Source organism: Lagopus leucura, unplaced genomic scaffold (assembly GCF_019238085.1).
Source record: "Lagopus leucura isolate 7727_CA_CO unplaced genomic scaffold, USGS_WTPT01 Super-Scaffold_100157, whole genome shotgun sequence".
In the NCBI taxonomy this organism is placed as follows: Eukaryota; Metazoa; Chordata; class Aves; order Galliformes; family Phasianidae; genus Lagopus; species Lagopus leucura.
In genome coordinates this window covers 30535263-30561863 of record NW_024962334.1, presented here as the reverse complement: position 1 = coordinate 30561863, position 26601 = coordinate 30535263, and the positions used below count along the sequence as shown (strand labels likewise).

General features: G+C 37.4%; 1 protein-coding gene across 2 annotated transcripts in view; it reads right to left on the bottom strand.

Moving 5' to 3' along the window:
* LOC122189194 (ATP-dependent translocase ABCB1-like) overlaps positions 1-26601 on the bottom strand; it is a 42495-nt gene that overhangs the window by 12252 nt on the left and 3642 nt on the right. The window contains exons 3-21 of one of the 2 annotated variants that reach the window (XM_042888095.1): positions 26539-26593; positions 25187-25334; positions 24803-24896; positions 21770-21941; positions 20754-20878; positions 17576-17747; positions 16755-16868; positions 15978-16088; positions 14306-14431; positions 13910-14113; positions 13351-13521; positions 10780-10941; positions 8841-9011; positions 7891-8037; positions 7417-7521; positions 5806-5883; positions 4002-4085; positions 2946-3149; positions 288-388 (exon numbers count right to left, since the gene is read on the bottom strand). In XM_042888095.1, the coding sequence (XP_042744029.1) occupies positions 288-388; positions 2946-3149; positions 4002-4085; positions 5806-5883; positions 7417-7521; positions 7891-8037; positions 8841-9011; positions 10780-10941; positions 13351-13521; positions 13910-14113; positions 14306-14431; positions 15978-16088; positions 16755-16868; positions 17576-17747; positions 20754-20878; positions 21770-21941; positions 24803-24896; positions 25187-25334; positions 26539-26593 (2544 nt within the window). The remainder of the gene's footprint in view (positions 1-287; positions 389-2945; positions 3150-4001; positions 4086-5805; positions 5884-7416; positions 7522-7890; positions 8038-8840; positions 9012-10779; positions 10942-13350; positions 13522-13909; positions 14114-14305; positions 14432-15977; positions 16089-16754; positions 16869-17575; positions 17748-20753; positions 20879-21769; positions 21942-24802; positions 24897-25186; positions 25335-26538; positions 26594-26601) is intronic. The other variant, XM_042888096.1, reaches the window with a different exon arrangement.

The window sequence follows — 26601 nt, the reverse complement described above, 5'->3', positions numbered from 1 at the left end:
TGTATTTACTCAGAATGAAGGCCTCATTATAATTAGAAATATTAAAGGTTTGCATTTCAAGAATTATGGCAGCTAATATCCCTACTATCAGGGTTCAAGAAAATTGTTATTTAATCAGACTGCTATCTTGAATAGGAAGATAATCCATATTTTCCATGTTCAAGCTGAGTTTGGATTTAAAACCTTCATGATGCGTTGATAGAAAATAGATGTGATTCAGCTGATTGTGATTTGTGCTAATTTTAAAAAGAAATATTGTAACACCTTTCCAAGAAGCTTTTTATTACCTGTATGACACCTGCAAATTTTGTCCATACATGTACTCAAATTTTCTTTCCCGAGTCAAAGCAACAACAGTTCGAATATTTTCTATGGCTTCAGAAGCAATCTGTAATATCAGAAAAACAAGATTATACAGAAATTTTTAAGCCTAATCTGCAAAATAGAATTTAGAATGACTGTGATAGAAGTGGCAGAACATAACTACAATACTGTTGAAAGAGAATGATTGCAATATTTGTAGATATGCCTCTGATAAATAAAATCCAAGAAGCATGTATTATAGCAGTGAAGTTGAGACAGCATACATTTTAGTACAGGACAGCAATGGGAGCTTACTCTGCAGCAGGCCTTTGCAACTGCTATCCAGATTTAATTGCTGTTAGTACCCTGTCTGACTAAACTGAACAAGCCTCCATCACCTGCAAGTGAATTTGGCCACAAATCTTGATCTCACCCTAAAAGAAACAACCTTTCCCAGCTTGCATTCCCAGCATTTTTGCAATACCAGAAGTCTTTCAAAACTCTGACAGGAGAAAATCAAATCTACTGCCGATTCATAAAAATATAAATATATATTTTCCTGGCCCATAAGACAGCTTGGCAGCTAATTCCTATTAATTTTACACCTGCAAATCTTCCCATTTTGCCATTGAAAAGATAAATAATAGGGGTAGAAGTTTCCAAAATGATTAATGATGTTATGCACTTGAACTTGACTGAAAACAAGTGAAAGTTCAGATCTTCATTTTCTTAATACTCCCCTAGTGTAAAGGCGAATTACTTGCAGTTAATATCATCAGAAAATGTTTTCATATAGACAGTTTGTTCAGGCTTAGACAACAATTCAGCAAAAAAAAAAAAAAAATCAAAATGTAAAACACATAGAAATGTGTTTTTTTCTAAGTAAATTCATGAAGCACTAGCTCCATCTAGTAATTTTGTTCCGATGTACTGATTTCACCAGAAAGAAAAAAAAAACAACAAAAACGATCCTTATCTTTTCCCTAGAGAGTCATCTAGGACTTAAGCTCATCTTTTTACGTACTATCTCCAGTCTGAGATTTGTATGCTGTAAAATCCCACTGCCTCTGCAGAAGCTCTCTGCCCTAACCCTAAAACTAACTCAACCCCAATCCTAAATCAACCCAAATTCAACCCTAGCCTTAAACCAACTCTGACTCAAGCCTAACTCTATACATAAACCAACCCTATCTCTAACCCTAATCATAACCCCAACCCTAACTCCATGTCATATGCTCTTTTTTTGTATAAATGGAGATAATTGGTTCCATTATACGTGTATGAATAACGCTCATGCTGATGAGGAAAGAATGAGTATTGATTCTGTACTACCTATCAATAATAGTTTATTTCTGTCCCTGATGTGTGAAGATGCCACTTCTTCCTTGATGTTTTTCCAGGAAGAAACTCTCTTCTAAAGAGAAGATTTTTACCTAGAGCTAAAATAGATGCGTGGTACTTCTTTTCTTTTCCTTCTCATTTGCTTGATATATTGAAAGTGAAACATTTTGCTGATTTGCTGTGGGAATAAATACGTTTTAAATTTTGCCAGAAACTGTGGAGCTGAAAAAAAATATTTAAATTTATAGTCTGTCAAAGGCAGGTATTCAGGTCATCGCCTCACAATCATGTAACAGTTCTTACAAATAGTCTCTAAGGCAGTTGGCATGCAACAATGATAAGCAGCTGTAATCAACTTGACTATGAAATAACTTCAAAATATTCCAGTGCATAAGAAAGCATAAGGTTACTTGTTTGGCAAGACTGTAAGAGTAATCAGTGACATCATTTTGAATTTCTTCTTGATTGTCCTACCAAGTAAATAATTAGTTGTTGTTGTTGTTTTCCTCAATGTATATATTATTTTAAAAATAAATACCTTTTAACTTTGTATTTTAATGTGTAACAGAATATCTCTGGATTTGTGAATTATCAGCCCTTACTGCAAAGGAAGCAAATATGATTTCCAATCTTCAATCAAAATTCTGTGCCTCTTTCCAGATCACAGAATCACAGAACAGTTTGGGTTGGAAGAGACCCCAAAGATCATCAAGTTCCATTCCCCCTGCCATGTGCAAGGCCACCAACCTCCAGAATTGGGAAGAGACCAGGTTGTCCAGAGCTCCATCCAACCTTGTTTTGAACCTCTCCAGGGATGGGGCATCCACAGCCTCTCTGGGCAGCCTGTTCCAGCAAATCACCACCCTCTCTGTGTAGAACTTCACCCTGACATCCAATCCAAACCTTCCTTCCTGGAGCTTAAAACCATCCTCCCTTGTCCTATTACTGCCTACGCTTGTAAAAGGTGATTCCCCTCTGTTTTATAATCCCTTTTAAATATTGGAAGGCTGCAAAGAAGTCTCCTTGCAGTCTTCTCGTAATGCAAAAATTGCACCGGATTCAAAGGAATACTCCTTTGTGAGACTTTGCTTGTTAAGTTTGAGTTGCACTTAACTTTTAACTCATGTTTTCAATTTTCAGCTTCACGTTTTCTGTACCATCATTTTGTCAGTACAACAATGCTTTGAGAAAATGAGTTTGAGAAGTATATTACTGATCCAATACCAATGTTCTATAATTATCACTATGTAGCACAGTATGAAAGTAGGTATTAAAAAAAACAAAAACAGCACTGAACCCACCTCTCCTAAGGTTTCTAGTTCCTTTTTATCTTTTTCTGCATGTCCAGCAAGCATCTTCATTTGAATCATTCCTGTAATAGTAATAATTGGCACGATGGCTAAAAGCAGAAGAGTCAACTGCCAGCCATAGATCAATGACAAAACAATCCCAGTCCCAAGATTAGCTATGTTTTGGGCAACTAAGGCCAGTCTGGAACCTGTAGCCTGAAAAAGAACAAAATCATTATTGCAATGGCTTTGTTTTGAAACTGTACAAAATATTTGTCTATTAGGTAATTGTGATTTATTTAACAGAAGACATCTGAAAATACTTAATTTGTTTTTAAATAGTTTGCAAAATTGAATGATTTCTCTTAACTGTTTGAAAACTATTTAAGTATACAGATCATTCCCACAAGTCCTCTATCCCACTCTTGCTCCTGTTTCTATCTCTTCTCTCAGACTTACAGCCCTCATTTTCATGTTTTGCTCAAGAAAAAAACAATGGTATTTCATAACTCTCATACCTTTTGTACATGGTTCTGAACTGATAATTTTAAAAACTTTTAAACTTTCAACTTGAACAACACACAGTGATGCAATGACAACAATCCTCATTTAGAGATGTATTTTTATGCATTTTGATGAGCTGGGCATTTAGTATGGAAATTGTGCTGTTTAGACATCTAAACAAGTTGGATAAATAAATACATGAATGCCTTGGGTGGCTCATTTACACTGGTGTTAACAGGACTGAACAGTATGAACTAAATCTTTACCACATTATCATACTGCGAAGATATCTATCCATCTACCTTAGCTATTGCTATGATGTTAAATTTTTGTGTGACACCAAACATAGAATCATAGAATCCTTACAGTGGAAGGGACCTCTGAGGGCCATCCAGTCCAACTCCCCTGCAATGAACAGGGACACCACAGCTAGATTGGTATCCCAAACACTTTTTAAATAAGAGTTTCCAAAGAGTAGTGAGCAGGATTTCTACCACTTGTATCCCCTCTGTAACTTACTCTGTGCTAAATGAGGTATGAAAAATGCCAGTGCATGTTACTTACTCCTTTCACTTGTGAGGCATCATTAGCAAGTCTTGTAATTAATTCTCCAGTGCTATTTGTAGGCTCATCAAACCAGCTGATCTCCTATGATATGAAATACACTTATTATGTTCTCAAAAAATTAAGTCTCTACATCACCTAATTAGGCTAAAGATAACTTAATCACTTTGGCTTATGACTGGATGACACGTGATTCTAGTATTTTCAGTGCAGCTATAAATTCAGTAGACCTAAAGGCTCAGTAAAGTTACAGGATCTCCAAACTCAAAGCTAAGCTAACAATATGTATATGCTTTTTGTAAGGACATAAACATTACCACATTATTTCATAATGAACACAGTTTTACAAGATATCTTTGCTTGTGAATTTAATGTATATTTTTTATGATCAGATGTTCACTAAAGAGGAATACCAAGGAAATTGCCATTTGGAGGAAAAATATTTGGATGTGTAACAGACATCTGCAAAGACTATTAACAAAAAATGTATTTTTTCTTATTACATAGCCTGAAGAGCTGCAGCTTGCAGGAAGTCCATGCAGGATCAGTATGGGAAGGGCAGCATTGCATGGGAGTGACCCCATGTGGAAAAGGGGCAGAGGGTGACCGTGAGGGAGTGGCAGAGATGAAGCACTAGAATGACCACAGGCCCATTTCCCTGCACTGCCTGGGAGCAAGAGATAGAAAAGAGTGGGTGGAGGGAAGGGGATTTCAGTTTGCTTTTAGTTTCTCAGTGCTCTGTTCTGTTAGTAATAGGCAATAAATTATGTTAATTTCCTTATAGAATGGTTTGAATCATAGAATTATAGGATGGTTTGGGTTGGAAGGGACCTTTAAGATCATCTAGTTCCAACTCCCTGCTATAATCAGGGACACTTCACTCTAGACCAGGTTGCTCACAGCCAGCTTGGCCTGGAGTGCTTCCAGGGTGGAGGCATCCACAGCCTTGCTGGGCAACTTGTTCCAGTGCTTTCATAGAACCATCATCACAGAATCTTATGCCAAGTCTGTTTTTCCTATGACAGTAACTATCATGGCCTTCCTGTCCTTATCTCAGCCCATGAACTTTTATCATTGTATTTTCCCTCCTTGTCTTTTTGGGGAAGAGGAGTGAGAGAGCCATGTGGTGGTGCCAAACTGCCCATCAGCACAAAGCCACACACCTTGCCACCACACTGACTGCTTAGCTACTAGAGACTACTGTGTTTGAATTTCAGGCTGGTTATTTTAAAGAGTTTCATTCTGCTACTGAATCTATTTCCACTGACAGCAGAGACCTCTTTCTGCCTCTGCCCACTGCTATGACCATCAGTGTCTCTTTGACTGCTGTGCTGGAGAAGCCACCAGTGCAGTGAGTGCAGCTAGTGAGATATCCTGGTCTTATGGCCTTCAGTAGTATTATTTGTGATCCTACATGGTACCAGATCTGAAGGCAGATCTGAATTTCAAATTTGGCCTCTTAAAGTACAGCCTACTTTCTCTGGGCCTCAATCCAAGGTGGTTTTGATTATATTAAATATGCTAAATAAACAGTACCATCAAATTGAGCTTTCTTATACTGGTTTTAAATGGCCTTCCTTAATCAGTCACATCAATTAAATATTTAAAAAATATCTACTTGGACCTGTTATGAAGATATAATCCAGTCAGTTTTTAAACTGAATTTAAAAAAAAATCATTGTGAAATCTTTATAGATACGATCTCTGCATGTCTACTTAAATATCCAGTTTTGGCATGTAAACAAACCAGCTCTTCTAAAGCCTTAGAAAGCTAAATATATCATGCCTAGTAACGTACATTTACCTGTCTCAGAATTGCTCTAAATGCCATGGATCGAAGCCTCATTATGAGGATTTCTCCAGCTTTACCAAATGTGAAACCCTGCATAAGAGAAAGAGTCTTTTTTAAAAAATTACCTAATTACAGTTTTTGTCTTTGTCAGGCAGTAAATCAACTATCTGCATACAGTATGAAGAAGAATATCACTACATAGAATATATTCTAATTACAACTGAGGTAAACCAAAGAATTTTAAAGCTAAATTTGGAACCTGAAAAGGTACGGAGTATAATTAAGCTTTTCTTTTAAGAAACAAGTATGCATCACACAACAGTTTTCAAGCCCCAGTAAGCAATGATTTAATTGCAGGAATACCCAATCGCACCTGATCTCAAACCAAAGCTAGTCACAGGCTCAGTGGTGTAAGCAGTAAACCCCTACAATTATTTTAGGCACTGCACAAATACCAGGGATTTTGCTGCTCTCTAAGACCTTACAGTAAAAAAGTGTAGTGCTACTGTTATTTTCTAGGGGAGAGCTCTGAGCCTGCAGAGAGCTCAGCACAACTCAGATCAAGGAGTAATGCTGGTAAATCTGTCCATTCTGGGCCAGGGCCATGCAGGATCAGACCATATAGGAGTGAGATGGGAGACATGGGAAGACACATTTTAGTGTAGAAATAACCATAACAGCTACTCCAACATTTTTTTTTCTTTTTCCGGTGCACCACAGAAGTAGGAATTTTAAGTTTGGTTCTGCTTGAGGGGAGAAGAGGGGAGGAGGAGCTCAAGGGCACTGGGGTAGAAAGTGGAAAGATGGTGTTCAGACTTGTACAGATCTTAAAGCAAGACTGACACAAGTAGTTGAGCAACAACAGCTAAAGGGATTTGTGCATGTAAATTGAGATATCCATCAATTCACATGACAGATGACTTGATTTATCTATGGACATGGCAGTTTTCCCACAACACGTGTAGTTCCAGACACTGGTAAGCACACATACCCATGGAAAAATGGTGTGCAAATGTGAATTTAGTCTGTTTCAGAAAATACAGTCAAAAGGATTTGATCCTGTACAATGGAAACAGGCAACATGAAATATTATTTAACTTCCATGGTACAGAGATGTGAATAATCTCATACTAAGCATATGGTGTGTTTTTTTCCTGAGACTTCTGGTGCAAGTTTTCTCGGAAATGGAAGGGCTGAGTGCAGTTCACGTAGTTACACGTGGGGCACAACCAGCACAGATGCTTACAGCACTGCTGTACAGAACATGGGGCAGGTGATAAAGCATACATTTGCCCAGGACAGAAATGCTGCCCTACATCTGATCTGGGCCTGTGCTGCCAAATTGCTAGCTGTATTACCAGTGCTTTCTGTACTGTCTATTTTTCTCCAAAGGCTGTGCTAGAGGTAGGCCTCACAGCCAAAATTTCCTTCACTGGGGAGACAGAGATCAGGCTACACCACAGAATACATTTCAAACCTCTTACAGCCTTTTGAACACCTGGCAGTCAAATATCATCAACATTTTTCTCATGTACTGCTCAATACCAAGGCACGGAGAGCTTAACTCACAATTGTGATACATTGTATGAAATATCGTGAGCACTTATGGTATCAAAAACTTACCTGAAGAAAAGATGTGACAAAAGAAATTAATCCAAAACTTAAAAAGAGCAATGCATATGTGCTATTTGTCTCTCTCATAGCAGCCTTTCCTTTTTCCACAAACATCTATAGGAGAAAATTTTGAAAATTAAATTTTATTAAGTTCACACACAATAGTTTCTCTTGCTGTTTTCACATACATGCTGTATTCTTAACATACACTGAAAGGAAAACAAGTCAATTTATTGATGAGTTAAGATGCTTTTCCTTTGAAGATCATGGATCTGAAGTGATTATAGATGGTCTATTTTTGACAAGATAAATCGGTAACATGTCAGCATAGCATAACATGGACCTTCAATTACTCTTCACCTTTGCAGGCAAATTGAAAAAATGCAGCATTTAATTCGATAGTGCTAAACCAATTCAAGGTTTATGAAAACAATAAACAACAATGAAAGACACAGCAGATAAAGTTCTTGATTTTATACTTACCCCTATAACATCTGAAATCATGACTGAAAATACAGGTTGTAAGGCCCCATTGATAATTGCACATAAAGTTCCGACAACAAAGTAAGGCCATTCAGTTTTATTCAATTTCATAATTTTAAAAAATGAAGATGGAGGTATATTTTTATCCTAGAATAAAGAGATTCCATCAGAATAAATATAATACATCAATGGAGAGAAATGAGAGTTGTGTGTAATACTTCTGGTCTGCTCTCTATCTCATATTCTTCGTAGGGAAAATCCAAGCTATTAAACTTTAAAAATACATTAACTGCAGAACTTCTGTTACTCAGTAACCAAGATTAACAATATAAAAAGTAGAAAAAGATCAATGAATGAATACATCCTCTCAAAGGCTTAGTCACAAGCTCCACCTACCCTTTGTGAGACCATCCTGACAAAGAAATTGGGAATTTTGACTACTTTTTCCATTTGATGGTATTGAATGTTGTATAAACCGCTCCTTACTACTGGAAAGAATGTCTTGTAGTTTTAGCTCATTCATCAAAATGATAGCTGTACCTTCACTGTCAATAACTTATTTGCTAATGCATATTTATTTTAAACAAAAATAAGTATTCACTATTTTTTATGACCGATTTCCTGTTTCTGGTTTGGTTCCACAAGTAAATAAATTAACTTGACACTTAAGCTATTCCCACACTGAAGTAAATTTGTTTCATAATATTGTTCAGTTAAACTGTTCTAGTATCACAATAGAATAGATTTCAGTTTCAGGGGAAAAGAGTGTTTCCAGAACCTTTCCTCCGTGATTCTGTCATTTCATCAGTCCTTAGCCAGATAGGTAGGTTGGAGGTTGTGGTTTTTAAAAGATGTTGTTAAAAGTCACTTCCTGTTGAGTGGGATCATGCTTCTTTCTTGTCCCACTAGTTATGGAAAACATATGCAGGTAAGAATACACAGACACTCACAAGCTGATCAGCTTTTTCATCAAGCTCATCATTCCGCATTCTGAACCTTTTTATGCTTTTCCGAGAGGACTGTCTTTTCTGTCCAGTCAGTACTGATCCATTCAGTGCCCCTTCTGAGACACTTGATGCATTACTGTCTTCTCCCTGTAACTGATCTTCAGTTTCTGATGTCTGAAATGAAACACAGTATGATGCTAAAAATCATTTCTGGTCATATTGTCCTGTACATTCAAATGTTGATCAATTCTAAATAAAAACAACAGTTTTCTGTTAGATAAATGGAAGATTAGTGGGAACTGTGCAATTTTACAAAACCACAAGCAAATACTGACGTTTTATTAAGTCCTCTCTATAGTCACTGGAAAAAATGTCATTGTGCTAACACTTAAAAGGAGAAAAAAATTTAGCCAGATTTTTTTTTTCTCATTTGTTATCATGTTAAACTGTTCTGACAACACATAGCTGGGGCACTCCCTAGTATTTATACAGACTGGGGGAAGAACTCCTTGAGAGCAGCCCTGCAGAGAAGGACTTGGGAGTCATGGTGGAAGAGAAGCTGGCCATGAGCCAGCAGTGTGTGCTTGCAGCCTGGAAGACCAACTATGCTCTGGGCTGCATTAAAAAAGGGGTGGCCAGCAGGGAGAGGGAGGTGGTTGTTCCCTTCTACTCGGCTCTTGTGAGGCCCCATCTGCAGTACTGTGCCCAGGCCTGGGGCCCCCAGTACAGGAAGGACGTGGAGCTCCTGGAGCAGGTCCAGGGGAGGACCACTAAGATGATTTAAGGGCTGGAGCACCTCTTTTATGAAGAGGTTGAGGGAACTGGGCTTGCTTAGCTTGGAGAAGAGAAGGCTCCAGGGAGACCTCATTTTGGCCTTCCAATACTTGAAGAGAGCATATAAACAGGAGGGGGAGCAACTGTTTACATGGGTTGATAGTGATAGACAAAGGGGAATGGTTTTAAGCTGAGACAGGGAGGTTTGGGTTAGATAGTAGGAAGAAGCTTTTCACAAAGAGGATGATGAAGCACTGGAACAGGTTGCCCAAGGAGGTTGTGGATGCCCCATCCCTGGAGGCATTCAAGGCCAGGCTGGATGTGGCTCTGGGCATCCTGGTCTAGTGGCTGGCAACCCTGCACATAGAAGGGGGGTTGAAACTAGATGATCATTGTGGTCCTTTTCAATCCAGGCTATTCTATAATTCTATGATTCATAAGTTCAATAAGAGAAGTCTTCAGCATGATGAAAGAGACATGAAGACTACAAGCTATTTCAAAGTTAAGACCTGATAGAAACAGATGTTCAGAAGACAGTTTGAAAGAGAACAAAAATATTCTAGATAGACTTGTCTGAATGACAAAACTGCAGGAGCCTGAGTCAATATAATTCTGGTGATTTGGAAAAGTACTTGTGTAAGAGTTTCTATTATCACAGTGAGGGTGATGATGCACTGGAGCAGTGGCTTGCAGAGGGTGTGGAGTCTCCATCCTTGGAGGCATTCCAAATCCAACAGAACATGGCCCTGGCAACCTTGGACCTCAGATTCTTCCCTGTATTCAGAAGGAGTTGGACTAGAGAAAATATCAAGATCCATTAACCTGAGTTATTTCATGATTCTATAGGTTGGAAAAGGAATCTGAGAAGTTATCAGTTCCAGAACTTTATTTTTGTTACTACAATCTTTATTTTAATTTTCTCATATACTTTGCTTTTAATGTCATACTTCTTAAAAACTTTTCTGTTCATAATTACTGTAATTCAGAGCTTTGAGTTAAACTTGCACATTTTACCTTTATTTCTTTTTTCTTATGAAGTTCAGTACTCCTCGGGAAAGGTTTTTTTGCCTAGAGTTTTTCTGCTGAGAAAACAATGCAATGTTGGAAGTATAATTCAGCACCACACAACATAATGAAAGTTATGGAAAAAAAATAATGAAAAAGCTACCTGCATATTAACAAGTTTGTAGTAAACTCCCTTCTGTTCCATCAGTTCATCATGAGTCCCCTGTTCTGTGATGACACCATGTTCAAATGCAGCTATAAGATCTGCGTTTCGAACTGTTGACAAACGATGAGCGATAACAAGTATAGTGCAGCCCTTCCTGATCTGCAGACATTATAACGATGGCTCCACATTAGCATTGTCAGGTACATTTAATATTTCTTCACTTTATATTAAGGTTAAACAAAATATTTTAACTGAAAAGAATTTGGTTCTAATTAAGATCAGAATTTTCAATTAAGAAATATTGAATTTCAGACTACCTTTCAGTTCTGAGGTAATCAAAAACAAAAATGTAACAAATAAAATACTGCAAAACATATTTAATATAAAACCATATTTAATACAAATCAAAGTACTCTGGTTTTCCCTGCTGGACTATTACTTTTTAATCTTCTAAGCATTAAGATCAAAAGGTTTTTTTGTTTGTTTGTTTATTAATTGCTCATTCACTATTCTTCCAGGTTAGGTATCCAATTTTACTAGAAAAAAAAAAAAAGACAACTACTTAGCATGTTAGTAACAATTATATTTCAGAGCATTTCACGAGTATTGCAAATTAGTCCCTTACAAAGTAATTTTAATTGCTCTTGGAACCGGCTGCCCAGAGAGGTGATGGATGCCCCATCCCTGGACACAGTTGAGGTCGGGCTAGACAGGGCTCTGGGCAATCTGATCTAGCTGTAGGAGTCCCTGCTCACTGCAGAGGAGTTGGACTAGATGACCTTTAAAGGTCCCTTTAACAAAACAATTCTGTGATTCTGTAAACTACATGTTTGCTTTTTTGGAAATACTAATCTAACATTGTGCTTAAAATCATGCTTCTATTACCATTCATTAATAATAAAAATAAATCCCATAAATATCTAGTTTGACATGTCAAAGATAGTTTTCCAGCACATTTTGACAGTGCGCTCTGAAATAAATTGGCATTAATATCTAATAACTCAGTGAGTTTATCCAAGCTTTATATAGTTCAGTGAAAACTGTTATGGATGGAATATTCTTGACAGACTTTCAAACTACATCTGACAGTTTGGTATTGTTATACGATTTGAGAACTGGAAATTACACCCATTTAAACCATCCTATAACAAATGGTATATCTTTTCTTGGTAGTCTGAAAGCTTTGCTTTACTAAGGCAATCTTAAAAGGATAAGAATCACATCAAAATGTAGAAGAAAATCAAGCTATTGACCTTAGTCATTAAAAGCAGAATGCTCCATCCATGTAAAAGGTAAATGAAGATGCAGCAGAGGCTTGGTAAAGACTGTAGGGAAAAGTGGTCTATGTAGTAGTCTGATGTAAACCTTTTATAGAGGTATGCATTCAGCACAGAAAGAGAGAAAAGAAAGTAGGTAGCAGGAGGACAAGTACATACTGGGCACACAACAACTTGGCTTCCTCTTGCTTAACATTAGCAATTTCAGAGCTAGTCTAGTTGGAGCAAGCTTTTCCGGTATGTTCTGCCAGACACATCAACAGGGAGCGTCATCTCATCATATGACATTTTAAAGATAGGTTGGAGAGGTTAGAGGTATGTAACTTGTTTAAACTAGCTGTATAAGTCTTACATTGCAACAATCAGTTGGGATCCCATCAAATGTGTCTTAATCAGCAGTTCTCTGACCTACTGTCCCTGGGATTCACTTTATAGAGCATGGTTTGGGGGAAAGATCACTGAGAACACCACATAGCTCCACAGAGCAGTGTGAACTGTCAGAAACTAGGACCAGTAGAAAGAGCCTCAGTCACTGCAGCTAATGGCAGTTTGGTGTTCAAGCAGAAATTATCAGAATAAAAGACTATCATAGGTGAGAACTTGGATTCTGTTGTCTGATTCTCCCAGACATGACCATGTAGAGCAGGTAAAGCAAGTTACTTCTTCAGAGGCAAGAGAGTATAGGGAGAGGAAATGCTTTCTGAAAATACTGTCCACAGATAAACTGTGGTCAGTACTGGAAATATTTATGCAATGTTGATAATTTGTGTTTGCTTAGAGGATGATAAGCAGAGATGTATAATGAGAGAGAGAAATGGAGTTAGAAAAAAAAAAAGTGATTGATATGTGATTGATTCAGCCTGAGGAATAGGTGGAACTACTTTGTAAACAGTTCACGATTGTTTAGAACAGACGAGGATTGGCTATTTTTTTTCAGTTCTCCAGGTATTTTAAAAGGTATGTTTAGACGGCCTTCAACAAAAACTACCACTCTTGAAAACCCAACCAACCAATTACTTTGCTGTTAATAAGAACATAGCCCATGTGGATTCCTGCTTGGGAATAGTAGTCTGCATTGAACACTTCCAACTTCCAATTTCCAAAAGTTTGTTTGGGAAAGCCTGGTGAAGTTCAGTCTGGCTCTTAACATCATTAACTTAATTCCATGGGCACATACAAAGTGCTTCCAATTCTTTGAATGAGCAGTGAATATTTGCAAGTTCAGGTTTATTTTAAAGTTTTTAGGAATTGCAACTTCTTGCAGCTCTTCAAATAAAAAAGCAATACCGACCTTATCCAGCGCTGCCTGCACAACGGATTCACTCTCATTATCCAAAGCTGATGTTGCCTCATCAAGCAGAAGAATTTTAGGATTGCGAACCAGAGCACGGGCAATTGCTATTCGCTGCTTCTGCCCTCCACTCATCTGTGCCCCTCTTTCTCCAACCACAGTTTCAAACTTCTGCAAGACAAGCACACACATTTCCACCAACACTCAGCTTGGTCCCTTCACCAAGGAAAGGCAGTGTGCAGAAAAGGCACCTCAGCGTTAGTAGCCCCAGCAACATCTTCTCTTCCTCTAAAACACTGCATGTTAAGCATCTGCTTAAATATGCCTTCCTGTTTGTGTCCCTAGAACTCTCTCCGTTTCCTACATGCTCATCCAGCCATCATTTAATAATTTAAAGTTTACATTAATCTCAAAAGTGGTGAGGAAGCTCTGCACAGCTCTGCATATTCACAGCTCCGGGAAGAGGTTCCTCTGTTCAGGAGACGCCCTTCTGAGAAACGCTTTGCTAAGTGAGTAGGTTGAAAAGCAATTGTTTCAGCAGGACAGCTGGCCTGCTTACCTTGGGGAGCTTCATGATGAAATCATAAGCATTAGCTTCCTTGGCAGCTTTTTCAATTTCTTCCATGGTGACATCCTCGCGGCCGTAACGAATATTTTCTGCAATAGTTGTAGCAAACAGCACGGGCTCCTGGTTCACCACACCAATAATCTCCCGCAGATATCTTACATTCAGGCTCTTCAGATCCTGCCCATCGATGGTAATCTACAGCAGGGGAAGCAGACAAGCACCATTTACTAAGTGCTGTTGTCAAGAACTCTCTCTCCAGCCCAAAGCCTGCCTTTTTTAGGAGAGACTGGGCCATGTCATTTGAACAAGGGCAGTGAGACCAGAAGCTGACTTCTTACAGCTGTGCCGTTAGAACACAGAGCAGTCTGCTCACTTGAAGAGTCTTACCATGCCTTCCTTGGGGTCGTAAAATCTCTGGATGAGCTGAACAGTTGTACTTTTTCCACAGCCGCTGCCACCAACCAGGGCTACTGTCTGGCCACAATTAATCTTGAGATTCAAGCCTTTCAGTATCTGTGCTTGTAAGAAAGGTTGCCAAAAGCCAAACATGATGTAAAACATCAGAGTAAACTTGCAGAAACTTTAAAGACTCCAGTGAAACATCCTTCACATTTACCAAACTGAGCAGAGATATCCCTGTATTCTTCATTTGGAATCAGGCTCTATTCCACTGATACATTATTAAACATCTTCAGTGATTTTTCTCTCATTGTGGCCCGTTTCTGTTCTATCAGTGACTATAATACTGATAAAGTTCATATATGTCTGCAGTCATAACATTTGCTGTAATGTGATGATTGCCTAAGTTTGAACAGGCTCACTCAACATTTAAAAATGACAGCAGCCTCCACCAATAGAATTCTTAACTTTCAAGATATTATCAAGATATTAGAACTAGCATTGGAAACGTTGAATTGTTTTGTAGAAGATCTGTGAAGTAGATAATGCCATGGAATTAGACTGCTGATCATCCAAAAATTCTGGGAAATTTTGTAGGAGAGCTCTAGCAAGGAAAGGGAAAAACTGCATGTGAAACCGCGGAAGGGGGGACTTTGTAGTTTCACTGCATATTGTGAAGATACTGTTCCTTATACTGCCAACTTCAAAATTCAACAATTCACGTGTGTTATAAAAGTGAAGGTCTGCTTTCCATGCAGATGTACTTTCTCCTCCCTCCACTACTCAGCCTCAGGGAGGTGATGAAGGTGCCAACAGTCACAAGAAAGAACTTTTCTTTCCCACTTACACTGCTGTTGGCCTACAGGAGCTTTTCTCTGTAGCTTTCTCTAAAAGAAGATTCTCCAAAAGAAGAAAGATTTGTAAACTGCTGTGCAATGAGACAGTAGGAGACATTTTCTTGGATATTTCTTTTTCAGTTGTCAATAAAAAACAAGTATTTGCTTTTGTATATTTGCATAAAACTTCACATTATTTCACTACAAGTAACCCAGAAGGAAGCCAATGTGAGGAAGTTCTAAACTTAGAAGGCCCAGTGCACTACATGATGTTATGATGCAGAATGCTGAAAACCAAAAAACATAAAACCATGACACAGTGATATTCCATTTAACACACTTGCCAAGATTCTTCTTGTTTCAGATGAATAAGGCAAAGCAAACATTCCTCTATTTCAGTAATACTAAAATTCCTGAAAAGTTTCCATTTTGTCAAGAATATTTTGAATTTTGAGATTCCAGTGACATGAAAACGAGCAAGTATGAATGGAGACAATCTCTTTCAAACCCTCAAGATATCTGAGAAATCAGTCTTTGATTTAAAAGTTTTTACATGGAAATAAACTCATTACAGAGGGGGACATTTACAGGGAAGCTCACTCTGGGAGTAAGATGAAAGTTAAGAGCCTGGTCCAAAACCTGAAGATTCAAATGGAAACACTGCAGCAATTTCAGCTTTCAGCCAAATGCTGTTCACTGAAGTGAGAAGGATAAATTCTCTTCATGATATTTACTTACATATAAGCTTGCAAGAAAGATGTAAATTCTTTCATACTAGAGACAATTATCTTAAAGGAAATCTGTATAAGTTCCATGCATAATACCTTAATATCTGGCCTAGCAGGATAACTGAAGTAAACATTTTGGAATTCCAAATTCCCCTTAATGTTGTCTGGTTTATAGCCAGCATTGGATGAACTGTCAATTTGAGGTTCCTGTGCAGATAAAAGAAAAAAAAGAAAGGAAAACACTCATTGGATTGCTAACAACATTTTAGCATAATGCAAGGCTGTGAAATCTCTGAAGTTAATGTTACCATACATCAAGGCATACACAGAAAGCCTCACTGCAAACAGCGGACTGAAAATAATCACTTAATCAACTCATGAAGTTACCATTCCAGGTCATTGTGAATCTGCCAGTGACTTGGCAAATTACTTGTAAAATAGTATTTCTGTCAGTGTGGTTTGATTGTACCAAAATGTCTGCAGGCCTTGCCAGCCACTCCAGTGCGGACCAGAAGTCCTATAAGTAACTGTTGTAGCTCAAATTAATTATTTTCAGAGTTGGTACCCTTGTCAGTATTATTTCAGGTAGTTAATTGAGTTAGCATGAATATAATTACTATTTCTTCTTTAATTTGAGTTTCTGAACTACCAAGTAAAACAATAACAGGTAGAAGTTCTCATCTTGGTCATTTACAAGCTCACATCCTAGTATCTAGACACTTGTCCCGCATACATAACTCTGTTAGGTAGAATTTCTAAATGTTATGACATTGAATGCACAGTTCTTTGGGCTTGCTCATTTTTTATTCAGAAGTGAAGTCTGATGTTCAATCATCTTCAAATGGCAGTGACATCCATGGCAAAGATACTTACATTGTCTATAATACCAAATATTGCATAGGCGGCTCCTCTCGCATTGGCAAATGCTTCCATACTTGGTGCAGCCTGTCCAACACTAAAAGATCCAACTAATATAGAAAAAAAGACCTAAAAGTAAAAACAAAAGGAAAAGATAGACTTAATACACTACGCATCTGTTATTCATAGCTCTATTTAGACAGCTTAATTTATCTGAGAAGCTCTTTTCCAGCTGCTTTCTGCAGGATGTTAGTGCTCCTCAAAGTACCTGGTACCTGACTGCGATGGAGCTGCTGAAATAACACAGATGTAAACTTGTTAGCTAAGAGGCTCTGATGGAGGTTAAAACTTCAGCCATATTGTTGCATTCCAACCTTTTCAAAAAAGGTCCACTCTGATATCAGCGCAGATAATGACTTCAGGTCAGTGAGCTGCAACTGAGCATTGAATTAGTTACAAAGGAAACTGTACCTGAAGCGTGACTGGTCTTTCTCTCACGCTTGCCACCTCCTGGCATGGTCCTAGACTCCTATATGTCAAACCTCAGCCCCGTAGCAAAGATCCAGTGAATACAAAAAACAACAACTTCTACTTATTATTGATGCAGGCTGGCTTTTAACAAGGCACTTCGTGGTGAGTGATTTTTATGTTGCTATCAACTTGGAGAAATATATCCACTACACGTAGAGCTGTATTTTTATCTACTTCGTTAGCAGGGCTGAGAAACTGAAAAATGCAGTTTGGATAGCTAACATCAACCAGATTCAAAATTTAAACACGTTTACATAGGATCAGAACTTTTCATAAACATTGTCCAGCTACTGGTGAATACTTACTGTAAAGACTTTTCCAATTGTATAGTCATCAGAGAGTACCAAAATGGTTCCATACCAGAAGGCCAGTGCATAGGATCCATATATCAAAAAGAAAGAAATACCCATGGAAATATTGGCTGAAATAGCTTTCTGGATACCAATACGTTTGGCATCTTCCAAATTTTTTTGATATCTGAAAGATAAAGCAGGAAAAAAGCAGAACATGCAGGGAATTACTCTTCTTTCTTTCATTGTGTATACTCATAAAATCCCCAAAGCATACATCAAAGCTAAATGAAGCATTCTAGTAAACAGAAATCAAATCCTGAAAAGATCATGTTGCAAGTGGAGGAAAATGTACTGACTGCCCTTCATGCTATGGCAGATTGAGCTGATCAGCTAAAGCTGGACCAAGTCCTGGATGAGTGAAAATGGCTGTGGTAAGATGCTGACCAGCTGCAAACTTGTGATTTTGCAGTTTTCCAAATGCCAGAGAGCATTTTTGATGTTACAAGGAAAATAATGTTGTGTAAGCATTGAAGTATATCATAAAGAAAAGAGAGCTAGTGATATGAAGAAAATGGGATAATTTTCTGACAGTATCTCTTTGGAAAATGTAGAGGAGATTATTGGGTTGGTGCTTGGATTTTTAAATGGACAGAGGGAATACACACAGTTTCACATGTTTAACAGTGAAAGACTAATGTAAACACTAAGACTAAAGAATCAAATGCTAGTGGTAGCTGCATGACCCGTGTGCTCTTGGAGGTGATAACTAGCAAGTCCATTTTGGAAATAATTACTGAAAAAATAAAAGGCGTTCTAATTTTTTATTTAGTTCAAGCTTATTCACTTTTTTTCATTTTGTTCTAATTAGTGAGTGGCTAAGATAAAGCTGGTTATAGATGAAAATGAAGGATTTCAGGTTGAATCAGTTACAGTAATTACAACTGAACACATGCACACAAATGTCAGCAACAAAGGTTTTTCATCTCATCAATCCTGGAAATTTAAAAGTATTGAGATTATAACTGCACAAGCAATAGATTCAAAATTGTATTTCAGTCTCAACTTTCAGTAGAAACAAACACACAAACAAACCTACAAAATGTGAATGATGCCAAAAGCAGGATGCAGTGTGAATCAATGTGTTTCCATTATCACACCTGACCTCAAGGTGAAAACAGTAAGAAAGAAATGATGAAGAGGGAGTCTTGACTCCAGAGTAATAAAAATACTGGCAAACCTAACAGTGGCCCAGTTGTGAACATCATTATGTTCAAATTGTGAACAAAGCCACAGGACTGAAGTACCGTTAGACAAATAGTGACCTGAGAAATTGCAGGCTTGTGTATGGACAAAAAATATATACTAGGTTAGAAAAAATAACTGCCAGAGAAAGAATAAAATAATAAATAAGTGAAAAATAAAGTAAAATTACAAAAAATGAAATTTGTCATAGGCTTTGAAAGTGAAGAGTTAACCCAATTGATTTTCTTTAAGACTGTCTTTCCCAGAGAGGGCAGACACAGTAAAACGAATCCATTGGGGCTTCATTAATGCCATCTAATGCCAATTTATTCTGGAGGCATTGGATAAATCATTCATTTAACAGTAGTTTTAAAACTGTGAAAGAATTGTAAGGTAAGGAATCGTTCGAAGGAAAACAGCAGTATTCAGTGAGGAGATATCATAGCCAAGGGAGTTAACATGAACTCTTCTGTCCGACTTGGGATTTGTGTTTTCACTCTTTTAGACTTGGGCATGTAAGTAATGTTTATGATAAATGAAATTTCCTGATGGTAGAAAAATGAGAGGATGAGATCAATACAGAGGATGAGTGAGAGGACAAAGGAATACCAGAATATCTTACAGAACTAGACACGTGATGTTAGACGAAAAGGTGACATTGAATAGAGATGATCAGTGAAATGGAAAGCCTATATTGTGTGAGAAAATGAAAAGAAATTAATTCAATTGGGCTAGCATAATGATACCTCAGAGTCTTTGGGATTTAATTCTACAAATAACACAGGAAAATAAAACTATGGGAAGCAACTACTAAAGCAAAAGTTCGGTGCTGGTACAGGAACAAACTAGTAGACAGGGACTCTGTGGATGTTCTGATGGAAAGAGATGCCCAATCTTTGTTTAAGCAGTAGAATAGCCTCCCAGTATTTTTTTGTTTACTTCTTGAATCCACAGTTAATAGAAATGACCTTTTTTTCCCCAGTTGGTATGTCGTATATAAGATTTGCAGGACATGAAGAGGCCTATTCTCATCTCTCTTAACAAGCTTTACAGAAGCGTTAAGTGAAGATATACAGCACCATCAAGGTATTATTTTTTTTATTCCTCTTATTATTTTCCTCATTAGCAGCCATCAGCCCAGGGATGAGATGAGTTTGAGATGTAGAATATCAAGAACAAGATGGTCTCATTTGACAGAGCTAATTTCCGATTTATAAATATCTATCTCATTGCCATAGTTTCAGAATGCTTTGCAGTAATTTAGCATTTCACCATCACAACCTCTAGTATACTGTTACACTGATGGAAATGAGGGATGGAAATGAAGGATGCGTGGCAGAAAGTACTTCAAGGACAAGTAGGAAAAAGAGCTGATGAGAGGTGTAAGGGTGATGAACAGCACTGGGTAACAAAGAAAAGATGCTGAGGTGAACTGGAAAACAAGCCATAGACATCCAAAGGGCTTCCTTTTGCTGACCAGGGAGCAGTGATAGCTGAACACGGGGGAGAAGCAAGCCAGGGAAGGGATGGTGTATGTTCTCAGTGGATGACACAAATGTTACTGAACTTTGCATTTGAAAAACTTCTGCGAACTATGGCAGTCATGATGGTTATCTGTAGATAAAAGATCAAAAAGAAGGCAAGCATGATGTTCCATGGTATAAATAAATACACCTGCATGCCTTTGGTTTGTGCCCTTGGTTTGTGACCTTTGCATTATACTTGCCTTTTCATGTCACATATCTGTCCTTTTTTGCTTACAACTCTCACTATAAGTATACGAAACCTGAAATAGCATATATTTTTAGAGAAAGGGAGTCCATCTCTGCATCATCTTATGAGGCTCTTTAAAAATGATAAAAAAGAAGAGAAAATAAAAATTTCAGCAAAGACGAAACCCTTTTAGATACCGTTATAAAACAGCCAAATAAAGGGAATTTTTTCTCACCTTTCAGTTTCTTTTCTCTGTCCTCCAAATGCTACCACAGTTCGAACTGCTGCCAGAACTTCCTCTGCCACAGCTCCTGCTTTTGCATATGCAGTTAGCTCTTTGCTAGTGAATGTGGAAATTATCTGTGTGGAAGTAAAAAGGAATTAACTCTCCTGCTCAAAGAAAAACAGAATGTGCTCAAACTTCATTCTCATGTCCATGGATACTTATTTTTTTGGTACTGAATTTCCTTTCTACTTTATTATATGTATATAGACTTTTAAAAGACAGCACATTTTAAATAGAGTGACAATTTTCATTCAAGCTCTTAAGGGCAAGGCTGCCCAGCGTCACAATTCAATAGCCAGGTTGAGTACTAAACATCCTGATGTCTCTGAAAGTTCTAGCCAAAAGCAGAAGCAGTTCTACAGAATCCATTTCTCTCTCAGAGGGGTTTGCATTTACTTCTCGTGTACTATTTTCACTAAGTTATTGGAAGCTGAGCAGATGGCAAAGAGACAACTGGAGCAGGGTTCATGGTGTGCTGGCTGCCTGGCTGTGTCTGCCTGTGCCCATACCCTGACCCCAGTGTCCTCCTCACCTTAGCATCAGAGCCCACAGACAGCCGTTATCACAGAAACCTAATTTACTGCAGTTCCATATCAGAATTTACCTGACATAACCTCAGTTGTGCAACCTTATCTCATTTGTATACTTATTTATATTAACTGTCATTACTTTGTTATTTTGGTGCAGTTGTCATGGAAATCCAGTGAAGGAGGGGAAGGTACAGATTATTTACCCTTTCATATGAGCATATATTATATTTATATTTTACAGCAACAAATGCCCATGGCAGATGAACTGCACTTCCTCAGCTATACCATTCCATGAACCCATACCTACAGCTTTCTGCATGTAGACAAGGTCACAGGTCTCTAGGAGCTAGATTACATTTATTCTTACAAATTCCAAGCAGGGCTGTAGGAATTACAGTCTTGATGTTTTTAGGAAAATTCCCACTTTTTGCCTACCTTTGCCCAGAGAGCTGAGGAGAATCCCAGAACAGGGCTGAGTGCCAGGATCACAAGTGTTAATTTCCAGCCTTTTGTAAAACCAACTATAAATCCAGTGAAAAAAGTAGCCACTGCCTGAAAGAACATTGCTATTTTTTCCCCTATTCCTTCATTAATCTTGGAGATGTCACTGAAAAAAACAAACGACATTCAAATAAATAAGGAAGTGTGGACACCATATAAATGAATTCTCTGGATACAGCACACTCTGGCAGTATTTCGTCATGTTTCTAACATCTTCAGTTCAACATAGCTCCAAGTTTGCGGCCACAGAGAGCATGGAGCAGCATTCTCCAACATCTCTGTTTCTCAGGATCCACCTAAACGAGCCCAGGATCTATCTATCTATGAGATGTTTACACTTATAGAGGTGTTTAATAAGATAAAATAACATTGTTTGGAAGGAGATATTACAACTGATTTGCAATAGTTAAATACTCAGCAATTAACTGATATTTAATACGTACTCTATAATTCTTGTGTTCAGTTCGCACACATCATTTACATCAAACCATCCAATCTCCTGTCTCATTACAGCATGAAAAAATTCTTGTCTGATTCTTTTTATTTGCCTGCCAGCAGCTAGTGTCCAAAATGAAACCTGAATGTAGGCAGCAAAAAGAACACCAGCTCCTATTCCAGAATAATAATAAGCATATCTGAAAAAAAAACAAAAAGATTTACAGCTTAATTCTGCTTCAAACAGGGCTCCCAGAGATAGCAGTTCTTTATGTGTGCATTCAAAAAAAAAAAAGAAAAAAAAAAGAAGACCATTACAAGTATCTGCCATTTTTCTTTCTTCTGTACAATGAATATTTTTTAAGATCTTTCAAAATCAAATTTCAGCCTTCGTATTTTGCTACTTATTATACAAATTTCACAAATCAATATGAAGTTTTTAATTTAAAAATAAGTGGCTCAAAGTCCACGAAGACAGGTTTATATTTTAAAAAAAATGCTTAAGTGATGTAAAACGTAAACTGTTTGTGCAAGTTATACAAAATAAGGCTCCATGCTTACAAAAAAAAAAAAAAAAAAAGATAAAAAAGAAGAAACAACTTCTATGCTTCTGTGTTAGAAACAACTGTCAAAAACCTTCTAATCATTATTACAATTAAACAAAATATATTTAAACTGAAAAATATTAGTGCATTAATGAATGGCTTAAAAATACATGAGTGCTGAACATTGCTCTTAATTCTTGCTGCATAATAGAGAAGCTACAAAAAACAGCAAACCTGGGAGAAAAATGTTTGAGCATGTAATTAATGCCAAAACACAAGGAAATTGATTCTGGCTGAGAAACCCTATGATTTATGGTTATTTTATAATATCTTTGGTAAAAATTAATTGGAAAATAAAAATATATTATATTGTGAATTACTTCTTCAATGACAACTCAGAGAAAGTTATACCTTCAGTGTTGCCACCTTTTCTGCATGACAAATATGCACAATATTCATACTTAGATTCCAGTTCCAGAATGTAACCATCTAATTTTGGGATCAGCAGTTCCTAATTCTTATCCTGCATGCTGACATTTGTGCAATCAGAGTAGAATTTGCCAACTGTCGTTATAGATAGTTTACAAGGAGCAGGCTGCCATGGCTTATTTTTCAAAACAAACACCATTCCCTGAGGTTGAACAAAAAGATCAAGTTTCTTTTTCACCCTTCATTAAGAAGCATGAATGAAGTTTAAGAACTTTTTTATTTTTTTTAAGTAATGTAAACAGTGTATTAAAAAGAAAAAAGAAAGGACAAGTGAAGTGGAAAGCAGAGAAAAACCTGAAAAGCGCAAAGAATGAAAATAAAAAGATAAGGCATAAGGGGAAGAAAGAAAGCAATGAATCCAACCAAGTGTAAGCTCAGAGTTGCCCAGATGATGAAAGCATGTACTCTCTACCTTATAAGACTGTGAAAAGCACTGTTAGATTAACATGAAAGAACTTCACGAGAAGACAGTTTTCGCAGACCACATATTGAATCTCAGTCCCTACTTCAAATTTATCCACTCAAAAAATGTGAAGAATACACAATCATTGTAAGTACTTGACCCAGTTTATATTTCTGAGTTATGAACTCTGCATATTTACTGGGAACTATATAAAAATATTTACTGAATCTATTTCAAATTTATTCTCTCTGACCTTCATTGTTCATTCTTTTTCCCAATAGAAGGGTACAAAAGGATACTTGGTTTACCCTCTCAAGAGGCACTCATTGTTTGATTGACCTTAAGGTGGACAGACTCCTGTGCTTGTGGTGGCAAAGACTAAATGGGAACTGAAAAATGGTAATTTAATGGAAATTCCATCATGTATGACTTCATAATCATCTCATTTAGTTTTAATTTCTGGTAGAAAATCAAGGTACATAAGCAATGTCTCAGAATTTCATATCATTACAAAAACAAACTGCCAATTCATTTATTGTGCAATGCACAATATTGTGTATTCTTACAGTGCAGTAGGAACATGGAGCCAACAAATGACTTGCCTAAGTCATTGCCTGAACTTTTGATGATGAGGGGGAAAGAAAGGGAGCAGGTTCTTTGAGTTACAGTAAATTTGTTTTTTCTTTCTTTCATACAATTGGCTCTAAACTTCATTAGCTAATGAAGTTATGTAAAAGCAGGATCTACAGTTTCCATGGATGAAGAACCTGCGAGCAGGAGTGAGAGAGGTCATGAGAACAAGCATGGGAGAACAAGCAATCCCAACATGTGAGAAAAGGAAGAATAAGCCTCTCTCTAATCTTAAAAGCTGTAGGTTTGCAGGACCATCTGGCACAGATTCGATTAGTGAGAAACTACAAGATTCTCCTGACTCGTGCAATGATGCTGGCCTAAAGACATAAAAAAAATGAGCTCCTTCAGTTGCACAAAGTATTTACAGTGAGATTAAGTAGTTTAATCTTTAGAGGACAATTGCTTGAGATCTTCAGTACAAGGAAAGATTAGCCACAAAGTGAATGAAAACTTTCCCATTACCTGGTCATCTCTTCTTCCAATTCTCCCAAAATAAGAGAAGAAAAAAATTCCATGGAAAAATTCACCAATGTGCTGTTCAATAAAGAAAAATTTGCTAAAGAAAAAAAAATGGAGAAAAACTTGTTAGTTGTTTTTACTGAAAGAGATAATAACTTCCTTCTCTAAAATCCTATCCACACAATGCTGAATGAAGATTAAGAGCTGTCAGCTTTCTAGTGCCTGAACACGATTAGTTTAAGATACACTCTACAGTACTAAGAGTTTTCTGAAGCCAGCAGTGAAAATGTTACCACAGATATAACCGGCAGTAAAAACACTAACTAAATTCAACTACTTTACAACCACTAACCACAGCGGAAACATCACCACCTAGGGAATTTTTACCTGGGTAAGTGATGTTTTCTGAAGCAATAAAAGAATCTGTCATGTCACCAAAGACAATCATCATAAGGGGTAGGCTTGCTCCATGGAGTACTGCCATGGTAGTGCCCAGCGCCATCAGGAGTTTATCCTGCCGGTCAGAGTATCGAAACTGAAAATGGAAATAAACTGTGCTGAAAACTTCTCTTACAACAAATGCATCTGAGTGACAACGCCGTGTTAACAATGCTCAAAGAATGTGTCAAAATAAATGAATAAATTTTTAATATATAAAATAATAAAACTAGAGCAAACCAGAAACTTAATAATGTTTTTAAGAATAAAATAACGGTTTTCATAAGAAATTGTTCCATTACAATACAAATCTTTTTTCCTAAATGTATCTCAGGTTCTAGAAGATGCAGATTTGAGTTAAATCTGAATCAAACCCAAGTCTACCAAGAGTTACAGTTAACTGTTAAACTGAATTAACTTGTTAAATCTTATAGCAGTTATCATTGAGAGTGCAGCACTGAAGTTGCCCAATCCTCTCCTTTCCAAGCTAATTCAGATAGCTCATGCATTTTTAATTCCCCAGGAGGGGGGGAACATTGTTCTAAGCAAAGGTATAATGTTAGAAATTGTTATGGTATCTAATGAAAACTTCTTCAAATGATTGTTAAGCCCCAGGACTTAATTCTGGAATTGTCACTGCTGGGGTCTTTCTAGACTTGCCTGGACAAGGCCTGGAGCAGCTTGCTCTCACTGTGATGGTTAGCCTGGCTTGGGGAAGGGCACTAGGCCAGACAACCTCCTGAGCTTGCACATAAAATGCAAAAATACTGTGGCCTGTGTATAAACAAAGAGATCACAGAAATTAAAATAGTGTGCTTCTGAGTCATCTGCTTAAAAATGAGTGCAATTACATTGTAAAATCTGCTGTGACCCTCCTGTTTCTTGCTGGATGTAAATTTTGGATTTGAGTGATGGAGTGGCTGAGATACGACTAACAATTCATATAATAATGATAATTTAGAATCAATGGAGAAAGAGTGACTAGAATGTAGAAGCTCGAATTTTCTTGTTTCTGGCATGCCTTTTAAAGGCATTTCATTGAGCAGCTATACCAGGTTCTTAAAGAAGTACATCTAGTTTTGGAGACATTTTGTCTGGCATATGTTATGCTTACTCCTCATTTGGCGCTTTCATTTTCCTTCTCTCTGTGCTTCCAACCAGTCACATTTCAAGTATATGTTACAACCCCTCCCTGCCTATCTACAAATACTGCTCTGTCTGTTGGATGTAGCTGCAATAGTAAAAATTTCCAACACTGAGAGGACTGGGATTGCTAAATACACAAATAGCATTAAACTTACCACTGTTAATGGACTGACCATATTCATTTTTTCAGGTTTCCTCTTGTCCTCGCTGCTAAAAAA